Source organism: Falco punctatus, assembly GCF_963210335.1.
Source record: "Falco punctatus genome assembly, chromosome: 15".
NCBI classification, from domain to species: Eukaryota; Metazoa; Chordata; class Aves; order Falconiformes; family Falconidae; genus Falco; species Falco punctatus.
In genome coordinates this window covers 237761-262757 of record NC_137595.1, presented here as the reverse complement: position 1 = coordinate 262757, position 24997 = coordinate 237761, and the positions used below count along the sequence as shown (strand labels likewise).

The 24997-nt window shown below is 43.7% G+C and overlaps 3 protein-coding genes across 11 annotated transcripts in view; 1 reads left to right on the top strand and 2 right to left on the bottom strand.

Annotated features, from left to right (window-relative positions):
- The window catches only part of ZC3H12B (zinc finger CCCH-type containing 12B), a 35197-nt gene extending 30763 nt beyond the window's left edge, over window positions 1-4434 (bottom strand). For 2 of the 4 annotated variants that reach the window (XM_080366238.1, XM_080366239.1), the window contains exon 1: window positions 1460-2418. The gene's annotated coding sequence lies outside the window, so the exon portion shown is untranslated. The other 2 variants (XM_080366232.1, XM_080366234.1) reach the window with 2 other exon arrangements.
- Window positions 2559-24997, bottom strand: part of LOC308054072 (uncharacterized protein) — a 37697-nt gene continuing 15258 nt past the window's right edge. For 2 of the 6 annotated variants that reach the window (XM_080366282.1, XM_080366285.1), the window contains one exon: window positions 19883-24529. In XM_080366282.1, the coding sequence (XP_080222408.1) occupies window positions 24472-24529 (58 nt within the window). In that variant the 3' untranslated portion in view covers window positions 19883-24471. Of the gene's footprint in view, window positions 4440-14846; window positions 14985-15901; window positions 16014-16921; window positions 17146-19882; window positions 24530-24997 lie in introns of those variants that run through there. The other 4 variants (XR_013923936.1, XM_080366283.1, XM_080366284.1 and 1 more) reach the window with 4 other exon arrangements.
- Window positions 7903-21851, top strand: ZC4H2 (zinc finger C4H2-type containing). Its single transcript, XM_080366281.1, has 5 exons — window positions 7903-8068; window positions 13408-13579; window positions 14844-15016; window positions 16139-16301; window positions 17451-21851. Exons 1-5 carry the CDS (start codon window positions 8016-8018, stop codon window positions 17562-17564), a joined length of 675 nt encoding a protein of 224 aa, XP_080222407.1. The 5' UTR covers window positions 7903-8015; the 3' UTR covers window positions 17565-21851.

The following is a 24997-nucleotide window of genomic DNA, read 5'->3' as shown; positions in this document are numbered from 1 at the left end:
TGCCGGAGCCTCACCCGCTGTCGTCGCTGCAGAAACCGCGCGCGGCTGCCTGCGGGGCCTGGCGGCGGAGAGGCGCGGGGCGGCGGGGCTCGGCGCGGCCGCGGCACGGGCCCCACGCCGGCCGCTCCCGCCGCATGGAGGGGGAAGGGCAGGCCTGGCCGAGGGGAGGGGGCGGGCGTGGAGGAGCGCAGCCAGGGCGGGACGGGGTAGGGGAGAGCGCGGGAGTGGGGCTCAGCGCCGGCGGGAGCCCGGGGGCCGCTGCCGCCGCCTCATCCCTGCCTGCGCCTCAGCCGGGCCAACACCGCTGCCCGGGCGCCGTCGCCTAGCAACTGCGCCCGGCCCCCGCTGCTGCAGGCGCCCGGCTCCTCGCGGCGCCCCGCGCGCTCCCGGAGGCAGCGCACGCGCGGCCTGCGCCCGGCGGCGGCGCGGCCGCGCCTGCTCGTGCCCGCCGTGGGGCCGGCCAGGCGGCGGGGGGGGAGGCGGTGCCGGTGCAGGAGCGGATAGGGGGGTGGAGCGGGACCGAGCCCGGGCGCGGTTGAGCCCCTGGCTGGAACGGGACGGGATGAGCGGCCGGGGCCTGGGGCGCCGCCTTCCGGGGCGCCGCTGGGGTAACAAACTCGCGTTGCAAGTGCTTTGAGCTCTGCCTAAACTTGACCGCTAAAGACTGGGCGCGCCCGGAACTTGGGGCTGCCGTGCGGCTGTCGCCGGCCCGCCGCAGCCCCCAGCTCCCCCCACAGCCCCCACCGGCGCTGGGACCGCGCAGGTGAGGGGCCGGCACAGCCCGGGGAAGAGCCGTGCAAGCGCGGCCCGAGCCCGTTCCGAAGGCCCAGAAGCCCCGCGGAGCGCAGAACGAGCCCGTTCCCATTCCAGCTCCCGGGGGTGTACAGCCCGTCCCACGGCTTGGGGCGCCCCGGCGGGGCTGCCCGGGCACCGCCGCGCGGGGCCACGGCGCGACCCGCTCGCACGTTTTGTTGGGAGCTCTCCTCCGTTGGTCTTTAGTGTTTCTTTTAATGTCATTTGTTTCATAAAGCATGTTGCACGCATATTTTTTATAAGTGAATGTTTCAGTTGAAAGGGACCTAAAATGACCATCCTGTCCAGCTGCCTGACCCCCTCAGGCTGACCAAAAGTCAAAGTGTAGTATTAAGGGCATTGTCCAAATGCCTCCTAAACACTGCCAGGCTTGCGGCATTGACCAGCTCTCTGGGAAGCCTGTTCCAATGTCTGACCACCCTCTCTCTAAGGAAATGCTTCCTCATGTCCAGACTAAGCCTCCCCCTGTGCAGCTTTGAACCATTCCCAGGTGTCCAAACCCTGGATCCCAGGGAGAAGAGCTCAGCACCTCCCACTCCATGTGTCCTCCTCGGGAAGCTGCGGAGAGCAACAAGGTCATCCCTCAGCCACCTCTTCTCCAAACGAGACAAACCCAGCATGCTCAGCTGATTCCCATGGGACATACCTTCCAGCCCTTGGCCAGCTCGGCCACTCTCCTCCAGATGTGCTCCAGCACCTCCACACCCTTGGGTGCAGGGCCCAGCACTGCATGGTGCAGAGGTACCCCAGTGTCAGTCCTCACCGACTTCCACCTGCTCTCGTGTCTCCAGGTTTCCCCTGCCAGCTGGACAACTTTATGAAATACTGAATGAGTTTTATCACCTGCAAGAAAGAGATGATGCAGGTTGACTGCTTTAACCCATTGATGGATGTTTTGGGTACTGTGATGACAAAAATGCGAAAGTTGACAAAATACACAATATTACTACATATGTAATTTTTTTTATATAAACTAATGTGTCAGATGGCACTCTTTATAACACGTGTCGAGTTTTCTGTAAAAACCAGTGAAGAAATGTCTGAATTAAACATCAGTATTCTTTTGAGTCATTTTTCTGTATCTACAATAATTTTATTTTTAAAGAAAATAGTAAAGAAATTAAAAAAGAAAAGAATATTCATGAATGTGTTGTATCTAGAATATACTGAGAAAAGAAAGAAAAATTTCCATCATTACATCCAGTCTTGTAGAATTGATTGTTCTAGCCAGAGTGGTTACGTAGGATCGGGGCGGGGTGGGAAAAGATAAATCATTCTTGCAGTTGGAATTGTTCTGTACCAGATTTGTGGTAAGAAACAAGGCTGTGTGACTGACGTTAGGCTGTTAAATGGAAGTGGCTTTTTTTTTTCATGCAACAAAATTCAGTCCTGTGCTCAATGGAGTAGGGCAGTGTTTTAGCATAATTTTCATTCTTCATAATACTGCAACTTGTTTTGAAATGTATCTGTGTATTAATTTTTGGTTTAGAAAAGATCAATTAGAAACAAGGTTGAAATTTTCAGGGTCAGCTGAGGGAGTTTTTTCAGTGGCAGTTTTGTCCTTAAGTTCCTTAGCTCTCTGAAGAATCTAATCTGTGTGCTTAGAAAAACTGATTGTTGTTTGGACCCCACGTATCAAATTGTATAAATAGTAGCAGAATTAGACATCAGTGATCTGAATTTTAGCAATGCAGGAGTGGACTGGAGGATTACATCCTGCAGGTAAGGAAGAAAGGTAATAAGGATTGTTCCTCAGCTATTGTTTATTTTAGTGTTTAACATTAAAAGCATCTCTATATCTATGTTACATCATTAAAAGTATTCCTAAATCCATATATAACACAGTGTAACTATCAAACTTTGTGACCACTTTTGAAGTGCTTTGAAACATGCGGATGTAGTATTTTCTGTCCTTTTTTTAAACAGGGAGAGAAAAATAGTTAATGCTTGTGGGTAGGCTCACTTCCTGTCTAAGAACTTCCAAAGCTTTTGTAACACGTTGTGAAGTCTGGTTTTCCTTATGTCGTTCAAAGTAGAGGAAAGTAAAAATCTGAACTTCTGCATTTTCGTTTTCTGTTCTCGATCTTTTAGTCTAGTGCGTAAAACCGGAAATGAAAAACAGGATAACCCTTGCTAATGTTGGCTGAGTCTTATCACTCCTCTTAGAGGGGACTTTCCTTCTTCTCTCATATCCTCACCCCACCTGCTCTCACTCCCTCAGTGTCTTAGCAAAAAGATTCACTGGCCCACTGTAGCCAACTTGTCTCCTACCCTCTCAAATCAATTAGTTCATCTAGTTAAATCATCCATCAAAGAAGCCTGCCCCCTTTGAGCACACAGCTTACTTAGGGCTCAGTCCTACAGTCTGTGATTTTTTTTAAGGCAGCAAGAGTTCGCAATTGACTCAAATTGTATCAGGATCAGATCCTATACGTTCTGATTTCTTTACAAAAGCTGTGGGGTGATGAAGACGATGCTGATGCTGATCACTGATTTCCTTCATCTTGTTTTTCTCTTTAATTAAAGAACATAACAACATAGGAAAAAGTCCTTAATGCAGAAAATGACTAAAACATCTCCCCATTCACAGCTGCTGCTTATTCATTATCTGTTCCAGGAATATGTCTTCTGCAATGCCAGCAAGAGTGCATTTGCAAAACTTGGATTTGTATGATACAGATAAAGCCTTAAAATCGTTACTTGGAAGATTTGTAAGAGACTCTGAAGTAATTTTTATAATGCTTAAAACCTTCAGCTTATTTCCTAATTTATTGTCTAGTGGAATTGATAGAAAAAGAAAGTAGATGCTTTGTGCAAGTCATCTGAGTTTTTAACTTTCTTTATTGATATTAATTATAATTTGTGACAAATAGATTATCAACACTAATAATCTTTTATCGGAGGGGGAATGTTTGATCATTGCTGCCACTTGCTCAGGTATTAGATGAACCTCAGCCACTGCTCCTCATGATGTCCAGTGCTCTCATCTATTTTTTTCTTCATTCTCTCTTCTTATTTCTTGCCTTATATTTAAGTAAATTATTTGGAACAGGAACCACCAGTTTTGTCCTTGGATTTCTATAGTGCTAATTATGAAGGGATCCTGCTCCATAGCTCAAGACTGTAGACACTAATGTGATTAAATTCATGACAGGGAAGATCTCACTGTTCAGAGATACCAACTACTTAAAACTCGCATGGTCTCAGGACTGACACCTCTACTCTCATGAAAACCATTTCTCGAAAAGCAAATACCAATTTACTCATGAAGTGTCAAGAAGTAATCAAACTATCAGCTATTAATCCTTGAGAGAATGTGGCTTGCTTCACATCCTGAGTTAGCCCAGGTGCTTCAGTGGCTGATCAGAAGCAATCCATCAAGGGATTTATCTTTATTATGGTTAAGGTAATAAGAGAGTAAAAGGCAGGACATACAAAAATCAGTGCAGATAGTACTTTCCCTAAGTATGGCCACTTACTCCAGCTGTTAGGAGCTTCCCTGTCTCAGACTCAGAACAAACCTCAGTCACAGCAGCTCAGCTCTGAAGCTTGTTTTCTGGCTTTTTATTTCTTCCAACTCCAGCACTCTCATCCAAGCCCCTCCACAGCTTCAGTTCACAACTTCTCTGGAAAAAGAAACGACAAACAAACAACCATGGGCCGAGAAATGCTAAGGGTGATTCTCCGCATCTTGAGTTCATTATCCTGCACAAATCTTCCCTGTGAAATGCTAGGAACTGTGGCATGTGAGGAGCTTGCAAGATCAATTTTTAGCTCAGAACCAGCTATTTTACCCAGACTATGTGAGTTCAGTTACCAAGTATTTCAGTAATTCATGGCATTTTATGTTGGTTGGCTTCATAACATCATGTAAATTTGTATTACTTTGCATATAAAAAATGGGGTCCCTGCTCCAAAGCAGCACAAGGAACAACAGCAGTGAATAGAAGCACCAGTAAAGGCACTTAGAGAAAACAGACTGCCACAGAGAACAAAAGAATAGCAAAGAGCAGGCTGGAGAACACAGCTAAACTAAAGGGGGGAGAAAACCCCACCTGCTTACCTGTGCTTGATGAAAACTAGTAATTTTTGCTACTAAAACACCCAATTTTTTAAATAAATGGGGGTCTGATACTGTAGTCTGCATCCATTCCAAACTCCCATTTACTTCACTAGGAGTTAAAAGCATTTAAAAAGATGACTAAAGCTATTATTATCAGGGAAAAAAATGAGCAGAAAGCTGTAGTGCACCGGTTCTGATGTCATCCTTGAGAACTGAAGAGTTTTTATGATTGACCTGCTTTCCTGGATCATTCATTTCCATTGATCAGTGAAAGCAGAAAAAAAGGGCCAAACCATATCTCTGGGGAGTTTCAGCTTCTCACACAGCCTGGGACAGGCATGATCTGCATTACATTACACTGATCACTAAATGTAATCTGTGCAGCAAGAAGAAAAAATCCACTGATCAACATTTGCTGTCTCAGCTACAAAAGGTTTGCTTAAACACCATTACACAGGCAGGGCAGGGCAGGGCAGAGAAGGCACATGCTAGCAGAAGTTCTTTGGAGACTGGCCTTGTATCAGAATTCAGGAATTTAAACCTTTTCCTTCCTTCTTGACAAGAACTCAAGAGGAGGCAGAGGCAATGTTAGCCTGTCTCATTCCCTTCTACTGGCATAAATCTCTTTCATTACACAGAACATGTTGCATTTTTCTTTACTGCTTGCATTTTTGTGTCTGGCTTCTCAGTAGGTTTTCTGCATTTGTTTCAGATGTTTCTGCATGCCATTTCCAAAGGTAGTAAGTGATATTTTTATTTTTCTTTTAGTTTACCTCAGCTGAGTGCACATGAGAAGGTTGTGTGATTCTTCATCATGACACTGAATAAAGGGGAAAGTTCCAGACAATATTTGATATAAATTCATCATGAACAGAGTGAGAACATGCTTCAGTTTCTTTAAAATAAATGAGCAGGAGTAGAAGCATTTACAGATAAGTAGGTGTTACCCCCCTGAAGCCTCAGATAGACAAAAATTCCAAATTAGCTATATTTTCAGATGTGCCTGCCTGCCTTCCTCCCAGCTGCCACTCGTCTCAGGCCCCATCCCTTCTGCAGACAAGCCCTCCTGGCTGCCTACCCTTTTCCACTCTCAGTGACTCCTGCCGAGCGGTCCTCCTATGCCAGGACACAGCCTTTCATTTTTCAAGGCTCTCTGCCTTGAGAAGCTAATGCAGACACTTAAATCCATGCTCATGTGTGACAGCTCCTCTAGTCCCCTGGCCATCTTGAGAGGTCACAAAAGAAGCAGGAGCAGGTCAGTGTAGGGGCAGGCTATGTGCCACATTGGTAAGGGTAACTCAACTCTGATCAGGTCAAAACCCCTACCTCAAGGCAAGGATCTGCAGCACTTGCGTTGGTATGGAGACACCTTTGTCTGAGTAGTTTTTAAAAGCAACATGGAGGTTCCTCACCTCCCAGACGGCCTTTCCTGGTGAAGTGCTCTGTAGCCAGACATTCTACTGGAATCTGTCCTAAACTCTCTGTATTGCTCATTCGATAGATTACTTTTTAGAGTCCTCTCACAGCTGACCTAGTGGATTATTTGCTATGATGGTGGCTCTTCCCAACACCTTTTCCACACAGAAAGACTACTACTATTATTATGTGCTGCTGCTATACTGTCCTGTTTGCTTAGGTGCTGGAGACAGAGCACAACACCCCAGTGGCTCACCCTATCTGCTTATTACCTCATACTCTAGTTTGCTAGTTTTCTAGGCACAGGTATTCATACATGAGGGAGACCACTTGCCCTTTAGTCCGCAACTGTAAATGCAACTGGCTCAAGATATTCAGTTCTGTGACTATAAGCCGTAACTCGAGCAGATCTACCACACACCATGTAAATACTATCTTGCATTCAGCCATCTTTCATGTTCCCCAAAACTCTTACCTTTTTCATTGCTCTCCTCTAAATTCTGTCCATCTCTATTTTTCACCTCCTTTCCAGAGTCCCAGACCAGACACCAGCAAGTCTGATCAGTGCAGAGTAGAGGTTAAGTACTTCCAGTGCTTTCCATATAACACTCCTCTAATATCTTCCAGAATAACTGCCCTGTTGTCATCAGCCTCACACTACTGACTGATGAGGGGTCTGCTATACCCACTAAGACTAAAGTACCACTGATTGTACATTTGCAACAGACAGAGGCGTGTGTTTGCAGAATTTGGTTTTCCTACTGACTGTCTAGACCTTCAGGTTAACGTTCACTCTGATGCACTGAACTTTCAGCCCAGCACAACCATCAGAGCTGGTAACCTTCAGGGTAAATGCTTGGGCATATAGGTCATGAATTTACCCTGTGGATCCCTTTAGGACAGATCCTGAAAAAGACCTTTTAAAGTGTTGAGATATAACTGTTACCTTCCTAACTTAAAACACAGTGTTTAGTACATTACAGTAGCTGAAGGAAAATAATGACCTGGCTGAGGAAAGGTTGAGAGCCTATTCATCAGGCTCTGTAAAGTGCTCTGATATCCTTGGCTAGAATATCCATAGAACGACAAATGGTTGCTTTCCTCAATCCAGCAGTTTTATTTGCATTTTGTCTTTCTTTTCTATACTTACCAGTGCTACATATAGTAGCAGAAATAAAAAAAGAAAACCCTAAAGAACAAAATGTGTCTTTTCTGGACTCCAGACACAGTCACATCACTATCATCTAGTATCATCTAGTAGAAACCAGCATTGTAGCAATGATGACTACAGCAGGCCTGTGTCAAAAAAGTTTTTAATCAAAATCGTGAACTCACTCAGTGGTCTCTTACTGCATATTCTATAATTTTAAGGAAATGCTAAACATTGCACAGGTCTCAGGAGGCCTTCCGATCTTTGTGCACTCCCAACAACCTTTGACATAATGAGCTGTGACAACTTGATTTAAAATACAGTTGCAGGAAGAAGGGCAGCAACGCTCTGCTCTGCCTTGTGGGTGTTGTAGTCTTTGGGCTGCTCGCTGCCTGGGCAGCCATCGGCAGCTGGACTCCAAGTCCCACAGCTCCCACTGGAGCCTACCGCACAGGCTCCGAGGCCGTGCGCTGGGAGGGGGTGACTACATTGTGTCTATTGTATGTTTTTTTCTTTTTCCCCCCCCCGGCCTTTTGTACATTTCACGAGAGGTTTAAATCGGGAGCGAAAAGCATGGCAGATGAGCAAGAAATCATGTGCAAACTCGAGAGCATCAAGGAGATCAGGTACGTTTGCTTTGTGCCGCATCAGTTCCATGAAGCAGCTTTTTCCTCGGGGAAGCGGAGGAGTTGCATCCGTCTGAAAGTAGCTATTGTGCTACTGCGGGGAAGGAAACCACCGCTGGGCCGCACGGTAAGCGCTGAAAATGCGTTTTCCTGAGCAAAGAAGGAGCATCTGCGGCGGGGAGTCGCCGCGGGAATGCGCAGCCAAGGGCGGCACTGGCCGCGCATTGCCCGGGCGTGAGCCCCGAGCCGTAACCCGGGGGGAGTGCGCGGCTGGGAAGGACGCCGCCCCCCCACGCATCCGGGGGAGTGGAGTCGAGCCGTGGGTGGATTTTTCCTTAAGCCCTTTGAATTAGTAGTTCTTCTTCCCGATGTTCCCTGTCACAGATCCGTTATCGTGGCCCACTCGCGGCCGCGACGGGCTGGGGAGGAGAAAGGGCTGGCGAGGCGGGTGGCGCGGGGGCGGCCCTGCGCCTGGACGGCACGGAGAGGGGCCGGGCCGGGCCGGGCCGGGCCGGGGTATCCGGGCAGGGCCGGCAGAGCAGGGAGCGTAGGTCCGGCCCCCGGAAGGGTGCAGGGCTGCTCAGTTGCCGGGGGGACCGGACCCCGGCGGTCAATGCCGGGGGGCTCAGGCTCAGCTCAGTGCTGGGGGGCGTGGCCCACCCCCCGGCCGGCTGTGCCCGCCTTCCCGCTCGCGGCGGGCGAGGGGACCCCGCGGCGGGGAGCGGGGCCATTGGCGGCGAGTTACGGGGAACGATGGGGCGGGCGGGGGGTGTGTGGGGGTGGTGGCGAGCGGCCACCACGCCGGCACGAGGCGTTTCTGCCGCCCTCCGGACCCGCCGCAAGGGATGTCCGCATGCCCATACCAGGACTGGCGGGGGAAGGGGGCCCTTCCATCGGCCTCGGGTTGGGGCACGCCCGGCCTGGCTCCGGGCACGGACGTGCAGGGCTCAGCCCGCGCTGCCCCTGTCTGTCGGGGGTCCCGCCTCCCGCAGCGACACGCGTTAGCGACAGCAAACCCCGCCAGGCCCGCGAGGAGGCGGCGCCGCGCTGCTCGGCTGCCGGGCCAGCGCTGCGTTAGCATCTAGATCCAAACACGGCCCACGACACTGTGTGCTTCAATTATTACACCACTTAATTCAAATATCTCATTATCTTATCTTTTCAGAGAGAGAGGTACCCTGTATTTCAAAATGTATGGTACATTCGGTTTTCTGATAATACATTCAAGGGTGATGTATAAACTGTGATTAAGACATTCTGCTATTAGTTTGTCGCATAAGGGACTGTAAGGGCGATGTTACTAGCTTTAGTGTACAATGAAGTATCAAGACTGTTGCTTGAATATATTTTAAACCAAGTCAAAAAGTCAGTTCTGCTTGCAACACTGATGTTAATTTTGAGTTTCCTTTAACAAAATCTGGTCAAACAAACCTATTTTTTCATCCCCAAATCTTTTAAAAGGAGCTTGCATGAATTCTTCTTGAAGAATTTCCTTCAAAATAAATGTGAGAAATTCTAATGTTTACAGACCCACCATTGATAAATTTGGCGAGGCTTTATTTTAACCTGCATTCCATGTGTTATTCTACAGGCAGAGAGGCAAAAAGCCCTCACAATCGAAATCCAAGAACTTGCCTCTTCCTGTAGTTGATCTCTATCATTTATTAAAGGCCGCTGGGCCGCGTTTTCGAAGGAATTCTGGAATCTGATTCTGAAAACCTGTATCTGTATCCATATGTATTGATACATACCGGTAGTTTGTAGTCAACGGAATACTGCTGTCAGTACATGTGTGCATATATGCCCACAATCCAAACGGATCTGCACATGCTTATTTAGATGCATTAAGTAGTTCCACAGAAGTAACCCCAGGCATAAAACTAAGCAAATACCTAAAGACTGGACCTCAGTGTTCTGACTGGGATGAGACGGAAGAGAATGAGTGTGAACTTATTGATGGCAGATACTAGTTTCACTGCTTAATACCCTATTGGCACACACTTGGTGACTACTGTCATCAATGAAGTGTGAGAACTTAAATACAAGGGAAAAGGTGAGGGCAGAATTCATTAGGCAGCCTAAAAATCACACTTACGGTTTCTGTTTTAAAATGTTACTGCAAGTTGCCTGATGCTGACAGGAAGAGTCCTGATTTGCGTGCACTTCCTCTTTCCTAATACCGAAATCCTATCATTTGGACTGAAACGATGCCCTGCAACTCATTTGTTGTAGCAATTTGGCAGAGCATGCCAGCCAGTGACTAGTAACAGTGAGGAACCCCATCTAATTCCATTGTCTAGGTGAAGGCATGCCATAAATACAAGAGAGCAAACAGGGAGGAAACTGGGGACAAATACTTCCACTTTCAGTAATCAGAGCTATCATTACTAAATATATATTTTAAGCAAATAGGAACAATGAGATGATGAAAACAGGAGTAGATGGTTAGATGGGTATTTTTCAGTGGGATATTGCTACGTTTAAACAGGAAGGCAGAGAGGATCTCTTTTACTGATATAAGTCCAATACTTACATTCAGACTAATATATGCCATTGTACAGTAATCAACAGAACACCTCCAATGACATCAAAGATTACCATGTTGTCGCTATGTACCTGAATTCCATCTACATACAGGCTGCTTCTGCACTTCATTCATAAAACTGTTACTAGTTGACTTATCATTTCATCAGCTGTTCTTTAATTGTGAGACACAGACTTTTCAGAACTGGAATTAACTGCATAATTTTTTAAATAAATGTGTCCTTACAGGTATACAATTCGTATTTTCTATAATAAACATACTGTATGAAACAATGTGAACTTTATGGTGAGCTACAGTACAGACATAATAATCATAGCTACCAAATGAATTTTTATCAGATTTGGTTTTAAAAGTGTCTTCCACAATACCTGTAAATGTCTCTCAGTGACCTCTGACGTAACCTTACTTGTCATTGGCTTTTTCTGTATCTGTCTTTGGTCTGGTATTTCTGTTCTTAACAGTATGGGTTGCCATCACCAATAGTAATCTGTATCTCCTACGACTTATTTATATAGGGGAAAGAGCTTTTACTGTTAAGATTATTTCTGAAGTACTAACGCAAGGCAGAATTTTGTCTTATTTTGTTTTAAGGAAACAAGCAGCAGTCCCTCTGACCTTCAATTTTTCAGTTGTTCTGTTTTAAACTTCCTTCATTCATATTATCCCTACCAGGCAGCCCATTTTTGAATACATATTGAAGAAGTCATTTATGATACCAATTTTATCTCTTCCAGCTTTACAAACTCTTGAAGTGAGAGAGGGAGGAACCCTGGTCACATTACTAGCTAGAATACTTAGAGCAGATAACTGTAATTAGTTGTGCCAGGGACTGCCTGCTTTCTGCTATGCTCTTTGGCAAATGGTGGAAGTCCATTGTGCCCGTGATGTCTCACACTCTGAGGCAAGGGTTACCAAAGCTAGGTGCATAAGCAGATACTGAACTCACAAAGATCAATTTGGAAACAGGAATGAGGGGACTGAGAGGAGGTACAACATCAGAGCCTCCCCAAGAGGGGCAGTGACAGAGGGTGGGTCTCAGCCAAATGAAACCAAGAATAAAATCTATACAGACACCTGCTATATCTGTTAAAGAAGAGTCCTCAGTCTAGCTTTAAAACTTCTTTGGGAATTTTGGTTGGAGTGAGAGAAAACAGTAACTCTGTTAAAGCTCAGGATATATATATTCTCCTATTCTTACAAGTATGATACAGAGTAACACTGAGATAAACTATCCATCCCTCAGTGCTGTGGGAGCCATTTCAGAAGGAGCCCTTGGGGACTGGGTACGGAAGCAGTTTGCACAGGGAACAAAAGCCACATGGAGGTTTAGGAACCCCCTTTCCTAGAAGCAGGTGACAGACCAGCCCCTTCCAGGGGGCTCAGTGCCTTCTGCTTCCATTAGAAATGTCAGACGTGTCAGTGGGAACTAGTCAGCCTAGAGGGAAGGGAAGGCACACACCCAGGTCTAGGATCAGGTGAGAGTCCTCTTCTGGGATCTCATTGCTGATCTGATAGGCAGCTTCCTATAATCTACAGACTGCATTCTGCAGTCAGCGTTGCTGTCTGACAGTGAATTTGAATCCCACTCAGCCCCCTTTGCACTGGGATAGGAATAGGGTATTTATACATGAACGCAAACCTCTTCTGCCGCAGCCCCCTCTGACATCATGCCTGTAGGCAGTCCCCTGCATTATTCAGCAGCGCACTTGGAAACCAATGTGGATGTATGTGCGCTAGCTGTTAGGTGACTAAAAAGCAATGCTACCTGCTTGTTTGCTTCACATGAGGTAAAGTGAGGAGTCCTGAGACTCTTTGGTTACACGTCTGAAACGTGACATTGTAGCCTCTTGTTAGAAACGTGTAAGTGTTGCTGCCACATTGGTTACCTAGGACCATATTTTAACTTCCAGTACAGGAAAAATAACTTAAGACCTCATCATTAACTAAATCTTAGGAACAAGAACAGTTTGTTTGTTCTGCTCTACATCTTGGACAAGTGTTGAATCACAACAGCAGTAGTTTGTTCTGCTGCTTAAAACTGATGATGAAAACACACACTCCTTGATTTTTGGCTTTGAAGAGAGAGATAAGGACTGAGTATCTAAACATCTTTGCTACGGAGATTGGCACAAATAGGAAAAAAAAATCAGAATGCAGGATATGGGCAGAAACATCTACAGATACATGACAGGTACTAGATCTTAGCAAAGAACCAAGAGAATGCAGAGGTACTTGCAAGCGGCACGTTGATGGCTAGTGTCATTTGAGTTTTTACTATTCTGGTGTGTCATTGCTCTGGAATTTTCTTTAACCTGACATTGAAGTTAGTATTTTAACAGTTCAGATTACTGTCCACGTAGTTGTGGTCAGTGTATATGACGCTATCATCACTTCCAATTAATTTTACATTTCTCAGGATCCTGTGCTAAACTTCCCAGATTTTCTGGATTTCTCTACTTTGTAACTAGGGTTTAATCTGAATTAACTGATGAAGTACAATTCTTATCAGTACAAATTCTCTGAATCTACAGTAACTGCTGAAGTCTGACAATGGACTCTTAATTTCGTAATTCAGTATAGGAATTCTCATAGCACTGAAAAGCTCAGCGGAAGAGCTGGGATTGGAATTCAGTTCTCCCATTGCACCTCATCCTTTCTCAGATACATGATTAGTCTCCCTGTCTACAGTTATTACCTTCTTCCATCTTTTCCTATATAAAGTGACACCATGCAAATATATGTTACAGTGACTTACTGTTGTCTCTCTACATTTTTAATTATTACTGGGATCCAGGAATAAGACTTTGCAGATGGAAAAAATCAAGGCACGACTGAAAGCAGAATTTGAAGCCCTGGAGTCAGAGGAGAGGCACCTGAAAGAATACAAACAGGAAATGGACCTGCTGCTGCAAGAGAAGATGGCCCACGTGGAGGAGCTGCGACTGATCCATGCTGACATTAATGTGGTACGCAACAGTCCAGCTGCAGACAGCCTGACTAGGATGCAGCCCTCTATGAATCATTCCACAGGTTTTGGAATTGTGTGTATCAGTGAACTATCACTAGTTCAATGGTCTGGACTTTACACCACCATCCTAGGATCCTACAAAGAGTGAAAAGTAAATTTACCTCAGGATAATTGTTTTTTTCCTGTCTGTGTCGGGCAGGGTCTTTTGTAATGTTGGCATGGTAATCATTTGCACTAAGGGGATAGGTAACCAAGCTCCCCTGTGGCTGCAGCTTCAGCAGTAGGCACAGTAACATGGCTCTGGCAGTCCGACAGAAAACTGTCCTTCCCGTTAAGTCTTTTCTCATTTAGCACCTGGAAACAGAGAAACTTTGGCAGCTAGGCGGGACTTTTGATTGGAGGTTTTTGGAAGGAAAGAGATTTTGGGAAAATACATGGTATTTGTTAAGTTCTTAGTAAGAGCTGACCTTCATCACTACATGGAACCACCAAACATTAAGAAGCACCAGCCTGAAGGGAATTAATACAAGTAAGAGAAAACCAGTTTATAGACAAGGAAGACTAGCAAATTAGAAGGGCTAAATGGGGAATATATTTTTGAACCTGCAATTTTTATGTAATGTTAGGGCACTTCCAGTGCTGACTGTACTGTGCTTTCTGGCTCTGAAGGTATCTGTGCTTTGTGCCAGAAGAAAAATATCTCCCACACTGTAAGCAAGTACAAGCTACATACTGGATGTGCAGACTGCATTTCTTGATCACTTGAAATATCTCTTTCCCTACCCAGCTGCATAACCTCAGTCTCTGTTTTATCCCCTCCTTTTTCTTGTAAGAGCCGCAGGAACCTTTCCTTAGCTTGTTTGTTAAAACTTCCAACCATCAGTGTTCAGGTATCTTAGAAATACAGCAAATTATTCTACCTTTGATTTCTTTTTTAATCTCCCTTGAAAGTTTTCCATAGCTCCTCACTTGCTGACTTACCTGTAGCCTGTCTGCCTGCTTTTTCTGTTGTTCAGAAGATCATATAGGTTGAATGCACCTCTTTAAAATGAAAATGCATCTTGTATGTCACTTTGAGGTGTTTCTTCTTTGCCCTGTTTTCATCCTCCCAGTATCTTAACTGTTGTTTTACTATTGCATTATCTCCAATCTCTTCCAACTTGAGCAAGAAAAATCTCTTCTTTCTGATGTGGATCTCTTGCTCAATCAGAGAGCTATTCAAGGAACAGTTCTTTAGAAGCATGCCCATTCTCCTGTTTCAGATGGAGAATACTATCAAGCAGTCTGAGAACGACCTCAATAAGCTCTTGGAATCTACTCGTCGCCTGCACGAGGAGTACAAACCCCTGAAGGAACACGTAGATGCTTTGCGGATGACTCTGGGATTGCAGAGGCTGCCAGATCTATGCGAGGAGGAAGAGAAACTGTCCCTTGAGTAAGTCTCCAAAGCAAACATTATCTGGCTTTATACTTTCTTTTGAAGCTATGAGTTATTTTGTCATTTTACTTTTGCTGGTAGGTGGAAAAAAGAACTTAGGAGGTAAGCATGAAAACTGAAGTTGACAAAAAAGGGATGTGGGACCACATTATTTGATAACATTCAGTCTGAATTTGCTGGAAGTTAAATTTAGGTTATCCCGAGCTGCAAACTCTATGTATGACATGCAAAAAGTCAAGGATTGTTGGTTCTCTAGATTTTTATACTGTATGCTGCTTTTTCTAGCAACATTTTTTTTTCCTGAAAATAATGGGGTTTTTTGCTTGTTAGCAAGCAGAGTTAGGAAGCAGTACAAAACAAGTATCCTTCAGTTGGTTTGTGCTGCTGCTAGTCAGAATTTTACTTTTTGCTACATGCACGTGGCAGCATTTATCCATACACCTGTGACTGTCATCAAGGAAGTCTACCCTAGCTGTGGACTAGATTTGGATAATAAATCAGTTTCATTTTTACGTATAACCTAGGTGGGGGAGGGTGACAGAATTAGCTACTCTTCAAAGAACAGTGTCCTTTGTTTAACAGATCGGTTTAAAATGCAAGTGATGTTTTAAGAAACTTACAAATGCCCAGCACATTTGGCATTATTTTCACAGACACACAATTTTCAAGACAGCTTTTGCATTTCTTCAGAAATACTGTTTTCTATTCCAGGCACCTTGACACTACAAAGAATGTATTAATCTACTGCATACAAAAGTTACTCATTTTAACAGAATAAAACAAAAAAAATTTGTTTGACAGAGGTGCATCTAAAGCTGTTAAACACATATGTTGTCTATTTTATGTCCTATTAGATGTATATCTAATTGTACACCAAGATACCTCAGAAGCTGACAATCTGGAATCTGGCTGAAGTGTACAAATGCAGAGGAAGATAGCACCGATTCCACTTATGAACCAGTCCAAGTGGTGTCCAAGTGTAGGCAATTTGATGCTAGTGGAGGAACACAATAGAAAAATGTATCCATCATTATACTTTAACACAAAATAGCCTTTACAAACTAATGGAATATTGCAGAAGATGGTTATATTTTTTTGCTTTGTTCTTATTTTGTCTAGCTACTTTGAAAAGCAGAAAGCAGAATGGCAGACAGAACCACAGGAGCCTCCCATCCCAGAGTCTCTGGCTGCAGCTGCAGCGGCTGCCCAACAGCTGCAAGTGGCTAGGAAACAAGATACCAGACAGACGGCCACGTTCAGACAACAGCCACCTCCAATGAAGGTCAGGAGATAGAATGTGCTGGGTCTTCTCTGTTGTCATTGGAATGTATTATGTTTATAAAGTTGATCAATACTTACAAAATAGGAAAAATTATGTGTCCCGATTCTGATTTTTCCTGTGGTAGTTCAAATCAAAAGCAGCCCCAGCAGACTTAAAGTAGTAGCGCCAGTCATCAAGGGTTAAGGACAAGGCTTGCTATTATCTGACTCCTTTATGAGTCGCCATCAGCAGAGAGGGAGGCAGTTCCCACTCCTCTGGTGTTTTATGTGGGAGAAAGCACATGAGAAACAAAAAATGCCGGCCAAAAGAAAAACTAATAGCTGGGAGTTAATCCCAAATGGATTCGTAGTAGAAGCAATGCACATATTTTATGAGGGAACTGATGGTACAAATTACCAGGAAAGGTGATTGTTTCTGCACTGCTTGGGCTCTTCAAGTCAAGACTAACATAGGGGTTAATTTAACCTAACCACAGGCATTTAAGTGACAGTTTTACTCAGCTCCTTCTGTAGTCAGTAAAAAGAGCTAGGTAATTCCATAGGGGGTATTCATCCCACCCAAGGTCGAAAGATTCACTAAGGAGGCAAACTGACAGGTACGCTCCATAGTCAGGCACTTACCATCTGGAGTTAGGCCATTGAAAAGCCTTTCTGAAAATAATACGCTTCAGTCAAATGGAACTTAGAGGGTTTAGTATGGAGCAAAAAGGGCAGAGTTCTGTGTCTTGCATTAAATACATGGAATCCATCTAATCATCTGCTCCTGGCTTGAATTCTGTGATACCGCGGCGGCTGGCCTTCACTGTAATTTCTCTGACTCAGTGAGCTATTATGCACGTAAACATCTTTAAAGCAAGCAGAACATTAATCACAAAACAGAATTTAATGCTAAAGTTATCAATATGCGCCTTAACCGCGTGTCTACTGAACTGTAGTTTCAATTCAGAGAGATACTCTAGTTTTCCGGTTGGCCCAAAGTTACTGTACATTCCAGAGACCTGGATGGATTACAATGTGGCATTGGTTTGCCTCTGAAGGCAGGCAGCCTTAGTTATTTTTTTCTGTACTATGACTTAGAACATGATACTTGATAGGCCCTATAACACCACCACTTAAGTGTTTGTAACGAGGCTGCAATGTTGTGTTTCAGGCATGTTTATCCTGTCACCAACAAATTCATCGGAATGCGCCTATATGTCCACTCTGCAAAGCAAAGAGCCGATCTCGGAATCCCAAAAAGCCCAAGAGGAAACAGGATGAATGAAACCCAGATGACTGACAAGCAAACACGTGACCTATTCCAGTACTCTTCCAGCAGAACTGCAAACGTGGCCAGACTTTACCAAAGTGCAGGCTCAAGTATGACCAACACATTTTTTTCTATTTAATGCAGTGTAAGCACAATGTTCCTGTTCTGTCTTAATTTCCTTCCAGTCCTTAGGATTTGGTTTTAGGAAAGTAAGTATTACTGGTGCTACAGTTTAACATTTCAATCATTCCATCTTTTGGACTCCTAAACAAAGTACAATTCTTATGCAAGTATCCTAAATGCCAGGCTATTCCTATTGGCCAAATGTGACTACCACAAATGCTTTTATGTTCTTTTGAGAAACAGATGTTACTAAAAGGTTATTCTGTTTTCTTCTGATAACAGGAGACTATTTGAAGTGCTGAAATAGCAGACTGTCTGATTGTTTCACTAAAGGACAATTTTGTTTTCCAAGCTAGCAAGACCGCTTAGGTTTGGGTATCCAGTAGAGCTCTTTTTATACAGAAAATATTCAGAGCGAAAAAGAAATTGGTTATACAGGACATCAGTGCATTAAAGGACGCATGCAAGTTTTGATTTACTGGAGTTTGATTGTATCACTCCCTCAAACTTGACTTAAAATTTGGAAGGGGAATCAAGTTGGTGGCTGTGTATGAATTTCTCAAAATGATGTAATTTGTGATGCTTTAATATCTTAACGTGGTAGTATTTTCAGCAGTCAGATGACTAATTGACTTAAGTACAAGGCTCAAATGAACTGTATTAGCGGCCCTCCTAGGCCCTACGGCCAACCAGCTCACTGTGCTTCTTTACGAAACATGCATGAAATATCCCAAGTCTCTATGCACACAGACTGCAACATCAGCCATTCTGCAAAGCTTCTGTTCCTGGTTTCTACAGCCAAAATCTCCCTTGGCGGACATATCCTCCACTGAAGCACAGGGAAGGTCAGTAACACGCGCCAGGAACAGCGTCAACTTAAAATTACATATTTCACCAGAACCACCTGGCTTTGGAGTCATTGCTCCTCAACCAAAATATCCTGTTTTTCTATCTTTTAATAGGTCATTTTCAAGCAAGCTCTATTTCAACGCAGGTTTTTTTCTTGCTTTGTATGTGTGGCAATAGAGCCCTGACTAAAGGCTATTTTAGACCACTCCCTGTATCAGCGTCTCCCCTTTGCTTCACCTCACGTAACAACAGTTCCTCCAATGGGGAGGGCAGCAACCCAACTGCAGAGCTGGGGCTTAGAATTTACTCATGTCTAATCCCAGTTTTGTCACTGCCTTGGTTGTCTAAATTGATGTCAAGCATTAAATATTCTTTTTGCTAACTCCAGGAGGCACGGACTGCCTGCTTACATTCTTCTCTCTTTAGCCTAGGTTTTCCTCTACTACTATGCTGGAGTGGTTATACTGAGAACTTTGCTCGTTCAACAGGAAGAGCAGGGAAGCCCCAAGTCTCCAGCCAGAACTTTGCCAAATGCTTGGGACTATAAAAAGCCACATTAACCAGTTTTGCTGCCTAAATCACGTATGTCGCTATTAATTTCCCAACTATGCCAAAAAGTATAAGAGTATTTTATTGAATATAGTCCTATAATGTATACCAAGTTCAGTTGGTAATTCTCCCATCTTAAAGTCTCATAGCCAAATAAATATCTGTCAGCAGCAGAGACAGAACATGGATCACATGCCCCTGAAAATAGGTGAAGAGCAGATCTTGCTAGCTGAATGGCTGGGGTTCATATTCTGTGAGACAGCAGTAACAAAGGATAGCCTGACCCCACGCTCCAAATGGCAGCAGTGCGCAAAGTCTATCGTTATGTATGTTTCCCAGCACAGATACTGGATTCTACTTTTAAATGTCAGAGCTGGCACATGCTGCGGGCCCTGTTCAGAACAACTCCTATTGAGTCTAAAGAAAAATGCACACAGAGTTTAAGGACAGTATATGGACTCCCCCAAAGTGCATGCATGAGAGCAGCATACTTCAATGACAACTGTACGTAGATTTCAGAAGTAGTGACAATGGAGAACAGTCTGCAATGAAGTAGCGCAAATAGGAGGATAGATGTGTAGAAACTTCGATTTACAGTTCTGAAATAGATGGGGTTAGTCATAGCTGCTCTCACTTCACTGTTACTTTGCCAGATCCTTTCTTGGGAGATGTCTAGAGCTCTAAACTGAAGTGTTTTTAAGGATGCACCATTTACTACTTTAGTGTGGCAGTTTTTGTATTTTTACTTTTTTAAACTAGTCTCTTGTGCCCTTGTGTTTAACAAGGTTTTTTTTTTTAAAAAAAAAAAAAAGAAAAAATGTGAATATGACATACTGTGTTTGTATCAATCATACACTAGCATTTACAAATCTGTTTTCACATCCTTTTCAGAGTTCTGCCATATGAATAGCATGTGCTGCTGAGAATGAGTCTAACTGAATACGAGTCAGCAGTGTGCCCTGGCAGCCAAAAGGGCCAGCCACGTCCTGGGACGGTGCATCACGCACACATCACTAGCTAGCTAAGGGAGGTCACTGTCCCATGCTACACAGTGCTGGCGCAGCCCCAAGCACTGAGCGCAGTTTTGGATGCCTCAACATAACAAGGACATCAAACTATTACAGTGTCCAGAGGAGGGTGACCAAGATGGTGAATAATCTCAAGGGCCAGACTTATGAGGAGCAGCTGAGGTCACTTGGCTTGTTCAGCCTGGAGAAGGCTGAGGAGTGCCCTTATCGCAGCCTGTACCTTCCTGGGGGCAGGGGACATCGGAGGGGGAGGTGCTGGTCTCCTCTCTCTGGTGACCAGCAACAGGGCACAAGGGAATGGAATGAAGCTGTGTCAGGGGAAGTTCAGCCTGAACACGAGGAAAAGGTTTTTCACTTGAGAGGGTGGTCAGTTACAAGAACAGGCTCCCCAGGGAAGCAGTCACAGCACCAAGCCTGTCAGAGTTCAAAGAGCATCAGGACTATGCTCTTAGTCATATGGCTTAGTGTTAGGTAGTCCTGTGAGGAGCAGCGAGTTGGACTTGATGGCCCTTATGGGTCCCTTCCAACTTGAGATATTCTATGATTCCAATTATTTCAAGGAGACAAAATCTGTGTTACATATTAAAGGGATCCTGGGGGGGGGGGGGGGGGGGGGGGGGGCGTGGAGGGTGGGTGGTGAGCAAGCAAAGCACCTTCTTTCATAGGGAACCAGTATTCTCCCCTTTTCCCTCACAGGCTAATTAAGGAAGTGTAATTGAAGAGCTCTTCTTGTAGCAGCCCCACGCCCTTTTCCCCCAGGCATCTTTCCCAAGAGACTAGAGGGATAATTGTGAAATACTTACTTATTGGGTTTTAGTCAGAGGAGGAAGCTGTTTGAAGTACAGCTCTTATCACAACTCTACCGCATTTTTGCTCCATGGAACAAGAATGGCCTCTTCCTTTGTACGAAGGATTCTTTGAGGATACTTCTTCACTTGTCTTAAATTAATTCTTATTTGGGTTAAATTATCTTAATAGCCACAGAGACCCTTCTCAAAGTTTACAAGACTTATATTACTAAAATCTGGTTTAACCCTGGCTTTGTCATTCCCTTTTCAACGGGTATTCAAGCAACAACATCATCGCCAGATTCTTTTGTTACAGAAGGTTTCCAGCCTCTTTTTCTTGTCTCAAAGGATAACACCACTGTTCTGCAACCAAACAAACAAAACAAACAAACAAACAAAAAATCACTCGCCCCACACCCCACCTTAAGCTCATACTAGAAGGATGCGAACCCCCTACTGTGTCTAAAGGCTTTGCTGTAGTAATTTTTGTACCCAACCTGGGGTAGATCAGTTGTTCAAACTTTAGTGCCAAGGACCCCATTAACTATAGAGAAAGTGTAAGACAGAATTTAATACTTGCACCTCCTGAATTCGACTTTAGCTTTCTAAACAGCACACTGACCAAGTGAACCTGCCAGTGGCTTCAAGTTACAGAATCTAATTTAGAAACAATAGCCATTTGTGTGTTACTCTAAATGGGAGACTGTTCAAGAAATTAAGACTTAGATTAGCACTTCAAATAAAAGTGCTTTCATTTATTTTACAGTTTTCTAATTCCTCCAACATAGGTTTTCATTTTAGCATTTAGGTATTCTAGCAATATCTGGCGTTTTCACTGGCTTCTGTGTTTTAAATACTTTACTCCTGTGCCCAGTAGGAGTAACAGTGTGCTACCCATTTCATTTGTCTGTACAGTCCTTTTTAATAAATGTTTGTTTCATGTCGTGCTTTCTTCCTGCAGAGTATTTTCACATCTGTTATTTGCTTATGCTACTAAGCAGCAGCCAAATCCTGAGAGGTAACACCCAGCTCTCTTAATTTTACAGGATGTTATTAGCCACAACTCCATTATATCTCCACAAAGTTTCTATAAGGGTATATATGGGGAAATAACTATCCACTCTAATGAGCTTTACAAAACAGAAAAGAAAAGGAGATAGCAAGGCATGTTTTAACCTAGCCAAACTTCTCAGTCACATTTCTGGAACGCAGACTACTGTGTGCCTAAGCTCTGCGATTTCTGTGTAGGAGTCAAAGAAACCACGTCTAACTCTCCAAACCAGGTACTTCTGAAACAAACCTATCCTCTGCTAACACTGGAACCGGATAGTTTGCATGCATAAAATTGCCTGATTTGCACTTGCAGGTGTCCAATTATGAAACTCAGACCCAGAAGAGTAACAAGAAAATCATGTCCCTGTGCTGCAGTTCAACCATTGAAAGCTCTGACTGGGGCATTTATTTCAGTTTTTGACCAATTCACAGAGCTTCAGCTTGAACTAGTTCCCAGTCAAGTTAAACCAATTCAAACCAAAAGACTCTTAGGTGAGAACAAGTGTTACTCAGACAAGTTTCAGTTTAAAGAGTTATATCCAACCCCTTCTGTCAGGTGCTAGATTGCAAAGAGGCCAAAACTCAGATATATTCTTCACAGTTCCTGACCCCTGAGGAACCCCATTTTGTTTCGATCCCTAAAGTTAAATTGAAAACAGTGAGACACACTGTTCTCTCTCTGATTTAAGGTAGGGGATAGCTGTCTTCCAGAGTCCCGCTTTGCCATTAGGACATTATATCTTCCACTAGCGGTTGCTGGAAGTTACTTCTCTCAACAAACTGGTGACTGAGGAGTTTACGGAAGCACTCCCTAACCCAGTGCTGTCAAGAAAGTCACATATCACGTACAGTGCCAGCAAAGGAGGTAACCTATTGCAGGTAACTACATTGGCATGCCTAGATTCAGACAATAATGTCTGTCGCAGACCTCACAACTTGTGCTTGGTTAAGTACAAACAGCATGATTTTTCCATAGACACTGTCTTCAAACCACAAAACGTAATGACAGCCATTGCAAGATAAAAGAAATAATTTTGAATTCTGTGCAGTTACTCCTATCTGAATTGTTCAAACTTTGAAACACCTCGCACTAATCTGTTCATCCAGAGCTGCTCTTCCCAGTTCCTTAATCCTAACCCACACTGTAACATTACTTATAACATTAGTCACAAAGCTAATGCACTGACTCATACCTTCCCAAGAACCCTGAAATATTCCTGTAACTGACATCAGCTTCTATCTATCATATTTTCCTGAGCTTAGCAAGATTCTGCAGTAAAATGATCTTCCAGAGCCCCAAGCTTCCTAACTCAATTATTTAAGTGTAGCATTAAAAATCACCTAATATACTGGGGGGGGGGGGAAGCCCCCCACCTTAAATCCACTCCTTAAAAATATCTACTGTTGTGCTCTTCAGCCTTTAGTCTCACTAACCTTACTCTAACTTGCCTTTCTTCCCAGAAACCAGTAAAGACCCAATAGATCAGTGATATCTACTTATCTGTGACCCACTAAAGATCTTCAGTGCCTTGCAGCACTTGAGTTTTTCTACTTACTCTGTCCCACTGCCTACTTCTTTGTTCTTTGTCCTCCTCTAATTAGCACAATTTTATATGTCCATCACAGAAACAAAACTGTCCTGACTCTGTAACAGTAACTGAATCCAGTAGACCACAGTAGCTCTCACTATAAGTAGGGAAGTAGAATACTTGAAATACAGCCTTTTTTCAGCTACAGTCAAACTAGTACAATAGTACAGACAACTATTTAAAAGACTCATTTTCTGACTGAATGGAAACAGAATTTTAGAAGGGCTTTTTTTCTGTTCCCAATGCACACAAACTTCTATCACAGTACAGATATTACATGCATGTAGTTAGAACAGATGATTTGCTACATAGGTTTTCTCTAAGAGGTCTGCAGCATCTCAATTCTCTTAGTTTGCTGTTCTGATCAAGCAGTCAGACTGAAGTTCCAGCGGTTTAAGCTTCAAAATAAAATCCACTTGACATAAACATCATTAAATACAAAGTCTCATTAGTGATATAGACCTCATTTAATACAGCCAAACACAAGTACAGTCATCTGTGTTGAAGCTCTGAGCAGCGGATAAAAACTGCACACTTCTGTACCCATTTTCCTGGAAAACTACTGCCTCCTGCATCCTCATTTTCATCTTCCCCCACTAATTTATATAAAGAGATCCCCAAATAGTCTGGGGTTTTCAGACAAATGTCACAATTTTTGTTTTGCTTTCATTCATATTTGTAAGAGAATAGTAAAAACTAAAAGGTTTGAACCAGTGAGCAAACCTGGTTCTGCCACAGCTCCAAGCAGCTTCTGGTGTTCTTTTGCTCAGTACTCCCTTTTAAAGTTTCATATAGAAACACTTAACTCACATTTCTTTCAATGCTTAACTACCTAGAAGAGTGAAAGCACTTAACTAGTTCCTGCTGGTTTAAACCTATTGCCTTTTTCATACGTCTCCTATACTTGGATGCTTGCTTCAAAGAAAATGAGTGACATGTATTACTACTGTATTACTATGTCCAGCTGCTCCTCTTCAAGTGCCCTCCTTCGGAGGATTACCCTGCAGAACAAAGAACATTGAGACCAAACAGGCTATCGTATTTCTGAGCATTTTTCCAAAGCTTTAACTGTGATTGATGGAATAACCTCTCATTACACAAAGCTACACAGTTCTGTTACTGAAGCCTAAACAGTTTGCTTTAGGTTAACTAACATGTTCTGTCGTTTTTGGGGTTTTTTTTGTTTGCCTTGTTTTTAAAGGTTTACATTTACTCCATAATCCGCCGGGCCACAGTGCCAGACATCTATAGTTTCTTCTGCTTTTACAACACTTCTGGTATTGTAACAAAGTTGGTAATTAATAGTGCCTATTATCCCATCAGCTGGAGGGATTTCTCCTTTGCAGAGGACGTGCCTAAAACCCATGCTGTGTTTTGCAGAATGGCTGAGATTTTCCATAGTCCTTCAGTGTCCTTTTCAGCTCTTCCTGACCCTTTGATTTTCTTAGGCTTTTCCTTAGCTTAAAATT